The sequence below is a fragment of the Mus musculus genome, chromosome 1 (genome assembly GCF_000001635.26).
Source record: "Mus musculus strain C57BL/6J chromosome 1, GRCm38.p6 C57BL/6J".
NCBI lineage: Eukaryota > Metazoa > Chordata > Mammalia > Rodentia > Muridae > Mus > Mus musculus.
Genome location: NC_000067.6, coordinates 173,181,797 through 173,192,136, shown reverse-complemented (window position 1 = coordinate 173,192,136; position 10,340 = coordinate 173,181,797). Strand labels below are relative to the sequence as shown.

At 36.6% G+C, this 10,340-nt stretch overlaps 1 protein-coding gene across 1 annotated transcript; it reads left to right on the top strand.

The window, feature by feature from the left end:
• The first annotated feature begins 7,632 nt into the window (after window positions 1-7,632).
• Olfr1406 (olfactory receptor 1406) lies at window positions 7,633-8,695 on the top strand. The gene has a single exon (NM_146763.2). The coding sequence runs from the start codon at window positions 7,705-7,707 to the stop codon at window positions 8,635-8,637; it is 933 nt and encodes a 310-aa protein (NP_666974.2). The 5' UTR covers window positions 7,633-7,704; the 3' UTR covers window positions 8,638-8,695.
• Window positions 8,696-10,340: the final 1,645 nt, after the last annotated feature.

Genomic DNA, 10,340 nt, shown 5'->3' with positions numbered 1-10,340 from the left:
CACACTGTATTCCATCCTTACATGTGTTTCAAGAGTATGTTCCAAGGAGACAGAGCCATATCTTTATTCCTTATTTCTTCTCTAAGAATTTAAAGAGACTATTATTATTCTCCATATAGTGAGTTAGACAGTATTCTGTTACGCTGACCTAAGAGGCTCACACTGCAACTCTTTCAGATTTCTAGAAAAAAACAAAAATCAAAAAACTGCCCTTTATATAAATAATCACTTTCTTGGAATTGGTTCATGGGTCACTGCTGGGTACAAGCAGATCTCTTGGCCATGTGTGTTAAGATTCCTATGATGGATTAGCTTTCGAGGTCTCAAAAATTCACTGATAATACTTTGTCTTCCACCACGACTCTGGCTACAAAGGATTCCCATGGGACAGTAGCTGTTATCCTTCATTGTCTTTCCAAGGCTTGAAATGCCAGTCTTGGCTTCACTTTCTTCTATTTTAATTGTGAATTTATGTATGATTGCACTACCACTCCGTAGAAGCTTTTCTAGCTCAGAATACGCCTGAAGTTGTACAAATCTTTGTGTATCTTCAGTTTCATTGTCTCCAACATGACCTCTTCCTCATACTCTCCCTCACAATGAGGAGTGTTTCACATGGTGAAATGAGTTCCATTAATTCATCCAGTAGTTCATTCATCCTCTCTTCCTCTACCTTAGCTTCATCCAGTTGACTGACATATGTCTTCAATATTCCAGCTTAAATTTTGTAACTCAGAGAAACACTAAAAGGCATAGTGTGGTAAACTAGCATAACCTGCCCCCTACATTTTCCTCCTAGCGTTTATTTTTCTTCTAGTAATACAATTGTGATATTCCTACTTTGAGATTTGCCTGCCTGGGTGGGCAGTGTATACTTTAAACAATACCATCCCCTAGTCAAGAGGACACTAGGAGATAAGACCCAGCCCCCACAGTTCACTTCATAAGCCATGTGTCTTAGAGAGAGCTCTCTCTGGATAAAATAGTGAACATCTTATACTAATGGCAAAAATGCATTGTCTTGTAACCAAATGTTTGTACAAAGGCTGTACCTGCCCAGAAAATGCTCATTTTTCAAACATGTGCACACATACTAATGGCTTAACTACAGCTTGTTGTGTTCTCCTGCTTGATAGCTCTACAGGAGTAAACACTGCTACTGGTTTTATTGTGCTATGATCCCCAGCCAACACACTGCTTTGCACATGAGTGGATGCTTAATAATATTTGTTTATTCAATAAAAGAGGAAAGCATCCTCAGACATAGAATAACAGATAGTTATTTTTCGGTGTGTTTATTTTGTGTTTGCTGAATCACTAACCAAAAGCAAGGATTTTCACTCTACTAATTGCCCAAATTCCTAACGAGGCCCCTGAGATAGGGCTTCACACTAGTTCTTTGGTGCCCTCTGTGCCCAGGAATGATTCTCAAGGGAATTCTTTAGAGTACTAGAATTAATAGACACGTTTTTCTTTCTGGGTAAACCTAAGATAGCATTCTTAGATATAGGGTTTTCAGAGTTTTCTTCTCTGCAGAGAGACTTTCTGAGGATAGGAGAGTCAAAGCATTAGCCTGGAATTTGTCAGTATTTTATGAAATCTCTTCTGTCATTCTGGAGACACTTATTTGCTTGCCTTAGGATTTCTAACTTCTTCTACTCTTGCTTCCTGGAACGTCCCATCCCAGGTCTTTTCTTTTCCAATTACAGGTACACTGGCTCCTGAGGAATTTTCTATAATTCTACTTTCCAAGATTTCAAAAAGTAAGTGTATTTGAAACAAAAAATTAAAATAAAAAGCAGAAGAGTATTGATTTTTAAGCTTTTTGGTTTTCATCTACCAAGTCCTCTTTCTTTCTGGTGGTTTTCTTGATATTGAAGTTTCAGACTTTCTCAGTAAGTTTCACAATGGTTGCTTGACACCTAAAGTGAAATATAGTATTCTTGCAGGTTTCGTTTTAAATAATGGAAGAATCTGCTGAAAGTCAAGGCAAAGACTGTAAATAAGACCACCTTTATAATGTCAGTGTTGTAGTCTGCTACTAAGGGCTCTCCCTGTCTTTTGAGGCATTGATGCTGAGAGTTAGGCACTTCTCCTACAGCCAAAGCCTCAGTCTCTTTTAACTCAAACACCTTGCTTGCATATTCATCCTGTAGGATTTTGCTTCAGAGGAAATACTTGAGGTGTCTATTCAGATATGCTTGTGCTTCAGACCTGGCCTGTCAATTAGTAGATATGTGAATTTGGCAAATGGTTTATTCCACTGGGCTTCAAACTTTTCATCAACAGAATAAGATGGACTTATGTATTTTCAAGTAATGTTGAAGATGCAATTCAAATATCCTGTCTACAAAAGGTATTTTAAATAAATGCTAGTTTCTGTAGTTTGTTTCTATTTCAGCCAGTTCAAGTTGAAGGGCCAAATTTGTACTTTCAATGTTTTTTTGCCATCCATATGCTACCTTGATTTCATTTTTTTATGATTACTTCTGTGTCAGGGGAATTATTCTGTATCTTTCAGGAACATAATCTAGGCATCTAGCTGCTCCTTCCAGAAAAAAAAAACTTTCTTTCTCTCTTTCTCTCTCTCTCTCTCTCTCTCTCTCTCTCTCTCTCTCTCTCTCTCTCTCTCTCTCTCTCTCTCTCTCTCCCTCCCTCTCTCTCTCTGAAGGGAAATGTAATATATTGCCTCAGGATTCTATATACACTTGGAGCAGAGGACTATTCTTCCTGGGCCTTTCTCATTCAGATATTAATAGGTTTTTTTGCAAATATATGAGCCTTACCAGGTCCTTGAATATTACTATCAACAGACAACATCCCAACTAAGACCTAACAAAATAAGCAGATTCTTTGGTCTTTCCGTGTTCTCTTAAAGAGAGAGCATTCCCTTCCAGAATCCAGCTTTCCATCTATCAGGCCCTCAGCTGAGACAGAATTATTTTTCTTCCAGAATTGAGAATTTTCAGTAGCAGAGGGTTTGGCGCTAAGGGTCACAGTATCAAGGTTTTGGAGGTAGCTCTGCTATATCTGTGATAATGGAGAACTATTTTGTACATTTTGAAAACAGTTCTTACCACGTATGCTATTCTCCTGAAGTAAAACGGAAGCTCTTTTAGGCAAAAAGTATACATGTTTTTCCTATCATTTTTAGAAATGGAGCTGCTTACCTAAATGTGGACTGGAAACTGAAAAACAGCTCACGCTCCATTTGTGTGTGCCTTCTGAAGGAAAACTGGTAAGCCAACCTTTACATTCTCTGGTTTTCTCTATACTATCTCTTTGTGTCCATTCTCTCAGGCAGCCTTCCAGTTTCTCCACTTATGAGTGCTGTAGACATTACTGCGTCCAAACTATCTACATGCTCCATATGCCTGCAATGTCCCTAGAGGTAGGAGTCTTAGGCTCTACTTCTCATAGCCCTGAAGTTCTCAAGTCCAGCTTTTTTCTTAATTCCTGTGTCCTGTTTCTGGGTAAGGGAAGCAGAGCTTCTGTGGACAACCAACAAAAGGATGAGTATCTTCCTGCAGACTGGGAGTAGTCAAAAACATTCCAATATTCACTAGTTCATTTAACAAGTACTTGTCAACAACCTAAAAAAAAAGGTCAAATATTGGTATTGGTTCTGTAGATCTGGAACTAAATGAGTTTGACCCTTGTAATCAAAGAGTTCATTTAAAAGTCAATACAAATAATTGTATTACATGTTTCTAGAGTGATCAAACAATAAATAAAATGAAAGAATATAATATGAAAGAGATAAATAAATGGAAAAGAGTAGGGAGAATAGCATTAAAAGGAAAATTTTAAATCCCCATCTATGATCAAATATGTATTCATTATCCTTTGGTGCTCAATTTTCTTCCCCTGCTATGATTGCTTTTTTCCCTGTGTTAGCACCACACCATCTTAATTATTCTGACATTATGATAAGTACTGATACGTGAAAGATAAATCCTCTCCTTTTCTTTGGATGCTCCTGGGACTTGCTCTTGTATATAAATATTTGTATTAGTTGTTAATCCAACCAACACATAATTAAAATAATCAACTTGAGATTTGAGTGACTTGGATTGACTCTGTAGGTCTACCTGGGACTAGTTGAAACTGACAGTATTGTCTTAGAATTCATGCATGTAACCAATTATTTGAAACTTCTTTAGGATGCTTCATTGAGGTTTTGACAATTTCTCCATAGAAGTCTTTATTCATGAGTACCTGATATTTTTTGAAATGATGATAAATGATACATTTTCTAGATTTAATTTGGTATAGGTTTGTTGAATACAGAGATGCAGGGAAGTTTTACATAATGACTTTTGTGCCGAAAAGCGTGCTAAGCTCTCTTAATTCTCATAACTTGTCAGGACCATCTTTTGAATTTTTCTCTGAATGTAATCTTTAGAAAATGTCTTGTTTTATCTCTTCCTTCTCAATCTTCATTTTCTTTTACTTATGGGGCTGGCTGGAATATTCAATATAATGTTGAAAAGAAGTAGATAAAGCCCTCATGTTTATCTTTTCCTTAATCATGGAGAAAACATGTAATACCTTGCACCAAGTGTGATGTTGACTATAGGATTGCTGCCTGTGTTTATCAGCTTGGAGAAAATGTTTTATTCTCAGCTTTCTACACGTTCTTCTCAAGTGCAAATATTGAAAAAAAAAGTTAAAGCCTGTGTTAGTAGCAAATCAAATAATCACATGATTCCCCCCTCTTTAAACACTGTTGTGATGAAACACATAATTGGAATCTTAATTTTAAACAACTTTTCCATTCTGAAACAAACTTTTGTCACCTAGCCATTTTATATACTGGTGTTTTTAATTTGTGAGTATCACATGCAAGAATTTGGCATCTATATTTCCAAGGGATTTTGGCTTGAAGGTATTTCCTATGATAATATAATACTGAAACTTTATTAATATTAAAGTTCCCTATTTTTTTACTCTGATTGGAGTTATTTCTCTATTTTTGTGATTATAATATAATTAAATCATCTCTCTCTTCTCCTTCTTGCCTCCCAAACTTCCCACTTACCTGCCTTTGTTCTCCTTCAAATCCATGGCCCTTTTTCTCTTTAATTGCTAATATATGTATGTATATATATATATATATATATATATATACTCAATACAACCAGCTCAGTCCATATAATGTTGATATTACGTGTGTTTTCAGGGATGATCATTTGGCACCAATTCATGTGCTCTTCTCTGAAGAAACCTGTCTCTCTCAGCCCTGGTCCATTAATTGTGGCTTTTGTGTATGGTTGAAGCCTTGTGCTTCACTCCCCTCTATTTTGCCATGTCCACTGGTGCCATCCTTATTCAAATCATGTTTGGGCAGCCATCTTTGTAAGACTTCATGGATGTAGATTCTGACGTTTTAAGGGACAAAATCTCACAGCAAACTTCCTGATCCTTTTCCCCCTCTTCCTCAATGAGCCTTGGGTAGAAGAGTGCTTTGTACTTGTATCCATTGGGACTGGGCTCCATAGCTTTGGAATTTACATTTTGATTGATTGTGGGGTTTTCCTACCTGAGATCTGGTGCTGCCCTCTATGGGATGAGCCGTTCTACATCAATTAATAATTGAGAAATCCCCACAAAGACATGATCACCAACCAACCTTATCTAGGCTATTCCTCAGTTGAGATTGGTTCTCTTAGATGACTCTAGGCTGTGTCAATTTGAGAATTAAGTCTGACTAAGACACAGAGTTGTTCTTTTTTTTTTTAATTTAGTTTTCATTGGATCTTTGATAAGTTCATTTGACATGTATTATTCATTTTCATCCTTCCCCAGCTCCTGGAAGAACCTTCCCTACCCACCCAAATTTGTATCCATTTTTTAAAAAAACAGGTGAAATCCAATTTGTGTTATTCATATATTCTTAGATGTGTGGACTTACACCAAAGCATGGTCAACCTACCAGGACCAAAATTAAAAACTGATTCTTCCTCTCCCAAAGGTATTAATTTCCAATAGCTCTATGTTTGGAGTGGGATTTCATATCTACCTCCCTTCTCTGTGTTGAGATTTGGTACAAGCTTGCAGAGGATTGTGCATGTATCTATTGCTCTGACTTATGTGCAGCTGACCTTTTGTGTCTGGAGAAAACTGTTTCCCTGTGTTCATTGACCACCTCTGCTTCTTATAAACTTTCTACACCTGCTGCAGTGATCTCTGGGTCTTGGGAAGAGGAGAGGTAAGAGAAATAAGCATTCTCTGAGCTTATTCTAAACCTTGGCCAGATGTAGATATCAGTGTGAATCACTATCCTTTACAAATACAAGATTCTTTGATGAGGACTGAGATATCAATCTACAAGTATAAGAATAAGTCATTAAGAGCTAGTTTAATATGTATATTTAAAAGAATTGTTGTTGTAGGTTCTCTCCTACTGCATATAACCTGTATAGCCACAGGTTCCAGCTCACCGATGATGTGAGGGTATGGGTTTCTTGATTAAATAACTAACTTATTCCTGGCAATGTAGTCATTTTATTTTACTAAAAATATTAATTAAATTGTGAAGCTACATCTCTTCTTTTGTTCTGAAACTTCTCTAATTACCTTCTTCTTAGGGTTAATAAGGAAATTATTCATGTTCTCTATTATTTTTCTTTGTCAATTTCACTAGCATCTAACATTTAGGCTTGTAAACTTTACTTTTCTATGCTTTATCATATATTCTTCCTTTATGCTATTATCATCAAATTCATTGTACTATTGTCCTATTTTACACTTGTCGTGTTTTTTAAGCCTGATGAAATCAACATTCTGTTAGCTTCGTTTTAAAATAAACATTTGAAAGTATAAATTTGCATCTAATAATCTTCTGCATATGTCACACATATTTTCTTGTATCATTATTACTATTTGGCTTTGAGTAGTCCGCAGCTATCATCATAAGCTCTGGTGAACTTGACTTAGTATAACAAACAGTGCCTTTTTTGAGCTAATTTTTAAAAAATTCCTAATTTGATGGGTTATCGTTTAAACAATAATCTAATTTTAAGAAAATTTCAAAACCAATTTCCTGTGCTATAGGCAATCACTATATAGAGGATCAAAATGCACTTGAAAAGAATGATTTTCAACAGCTTCTTAGGGAAGGCTAACCAAATTCTATCTTTACTTCTAGTCCAAGGATGCAGTCTATCATTTTTGAAGGATCTGAGTTTATCTTTTTGTTCTTCTTTTTAATTTCATTTTAGTGTATGCTCCTGTTTGTGGAATTGGAGTTGTTTATGCAGGCATGTGTGCATATGTATACAAGTGTGGAAATCAGATGCCTATATCAGCTGCTGTTGTTTAGATATCACCAATTTTGATGTACATTTTTAAATTTTAAAGACATAATCTCTCATAGACTTGGAACTCATTGAAATTAACCTGATTATCTTCTAAGGCCCAGCGATCTGCCTGTTATCAACTCTACAGTACTGGGATCACAACCATATACCACTACCTGGCTCTTATATAGTTTTAAAATATAAGTTTTAGTGCTTGAATTTAAGGGCAATGCCTGGGAGATAAGGACTTTACAGACTAAACTTTTTTACAGCTCCATATAGGGAGTTTGAGCTGAGTCTCTGCTGTACTCAAAGTTTCTCCACAGTATACTCGTGGTCAGTGTCACTTCTTTACTAAGACTATTATTGACATTCTCTTTAGATTTCAGATTTGAGGTCCTCAATGAAGAAAACCAACTGCACACATGTAAGAGAGTTTGTTTTCCAAGGCTTCTCCAATTTCCAAGAGCATCAGCTCACACTCTTCGTTGTCTTCTTTGTCCTATATATCCTGACTCTGGCTGGCAATGTCATCATTGTGACCATTATCCGCATTGACCACCACCTTCACACCCCCATGTATTTCTTCCTAAGTGTTCTCTCAACTTCAGAGACTTTCTATTCTCTGGTCATCATCCCACGCATGCTTGGCAGCCTTGTAGGTCTGAGCCAAACCATCTCCCTGGAGTGCTGTGGGACTCAGTTATTTTTTTTCCTTGGATTTGCAATCACCAACTGTCTCCTGCTAGCAGTCATGGGTTATGATCGCTATGTGGCCATCTGCAACCCGCTTCGCTATAGCGTCATCATGAATTGGAGGGTGTGTGTCATTCTGGCATCTTCAGTGGGAGCCACAGGGTTCTTGCTCTCACTAATTCAGGCTGTGGCCATATTCAGGCTGCCATTTTGCAACACACTGATTGAACATTTCTTCTGCGATGTCCGTCCTATTTTAGATCTGGCCTGTACAGTGCCAGTCATCAATGATATCTTGACGTTAGCTCTTAGCCTTATGGTCATCACAGCCCCTGCCACTTTCCTCTTTGTCTCCTATGTTCTTATTATTTCCACCATTCTCAAGATTGCCTCAGCTGAAGGCCGGAGAAAAACTTTTGCCACTTGTGCTTCCCACCTCACTGTGGTTGTGATCCACTATGGCTGTGCCTCTATTGCCTACTTCAAGCCCAAATCAGAGAACACTAGGGACCAGGATCAGTTGATCTCAGTGACTTACACTGTAATAACACCTCTACTAAACCCTGTTGTGTATAGTCTGAGAAACAAAGAAGTCCAGGATGCTCTGCGAAAAGTGTTGGGTAAAAAATCCCTTTCATAGTTGTTAATTCCTCTCCAAATAATTTCATCTTTTTCACATGGAACCTGATAGGGCAAGGTATAAAGCCATGGTTTTATGTGTTTAGAAGACTCATACATTATGGCCCGGAGGAGGGCAAACATGAATCTGGTAGCCAGCCTCTCATAAGTGAATTTCATTTTCTCAACTTATTTAACATTGAAAATAAAACAAAATAAAAAACTCACAAGTCACTTCCAAGACCCATACACAGACAGCTATTGGCCCTACTCCAGAAGATAATTACAAGGTTAAAGTAGAATCTTATGTTCATTTCAAGCTTAAATTTAAAGGGACCAATCTATTTCTTGCTGAATCATAACCACACATTAAATATTACTCAATGGAATATTCTCTTAGAATAAATTAGATGCTTGAACAAGTAGTTAGTATAATGAAATCTAGATGCCTTGTGTTTTAATAAGATAAGCAATGAAAAACTAAAGAGATCTTTAAAAAAATGAATTTGGAATGAGCTAAAACTTTGCCAGACCAGCTATCTTCAAGCAGCCACACATGGAACTCTAAAAGAGCTTCCCATTTCCTATCTGCCACAGGTAGAATTCCAAATGAAAGGGATCTAAGGATAGGCTGTGAAGAGGAAAGGGGATATGAAATCAAAAGACCTTCTAATCAACATAGGATAGTCAAGGGAGTCTGGCCATAGCATTTGAATGCAATGGCCATTGGTCTAATTCTTTGCTTCTTCCTGAAGATAAGCCAGATGGAGGAGAAGTGCTTCTCAGGCTAATGATAAAAGCATCCTTCATAGAAAAAAAAATTTTTAAGTCTCAGAAAGTAAGAGGGTGTTGTTGGGGAAGAAGATTGCTGGAGAATTCTGAAAATCGGAGAAGAAGGGAAGGTCAAGAAGAAATCTCTGTGGGAACTTCCTGAGAGTTGAGTTGAAGTGGGAGTTGACATGGTGAAGAGCAGAAGGAGCAGCAGAATGGATTTCGAAATGTTCTTTCTGGATGAGACTTCTTCCTCTCATAAACCAAGTCACCAAGGCAGCGAAAAGGAATTTAGTGGAAAAGGAAGCCAATACCACACCTTTCTGAAAGAAATTACATGATTCCCAATACCACTAAAAAAAAAAAAACAAAAAAACAAAAACAAAAACAAAAACAAAAACAAAAACAACCTGAGAAATGTAAATAGTAAGGAAGTCTCACATGCAAACTTCCATAAAATGCAATTAAGGGTTTGAAAAATGAAGTAATAACAGACTATTCTTCCTTACCTCAAAAAATGAACAATGGGGTAAATTTTAGATTCAATTATGAGAAAAAGATTAGTAATGAAAAATCTTAGTAATTAGCAGGTACAATTATTGAGCAAATCAAAGTATTTTACTGAAAATTAATTTCAATATCCACAAAGAATACATGAGTGCACATTCACTTTTTTTGTAAAACATTGTCAAAAATACAGAAATATCAAATAAAATATACAAAGCAGTTGTGTATTTGATATGCTACATATTCAGGTAAGTAAGTCTAAGATAGTTCTATCCTTCAATCTGATTGTCATTCAGCGCTCCTAGTACTCTTGATGGAGGAAAAATTGCCTACATATATTTCATGTAAACCTAGTTAATTAATCATGAATAATCCAGGTTATGAGTAAAACCAATACAATTTGAGGTCTCCTTATTTTCTTGATTTTTCTTTTCCCCAGTGTATCCT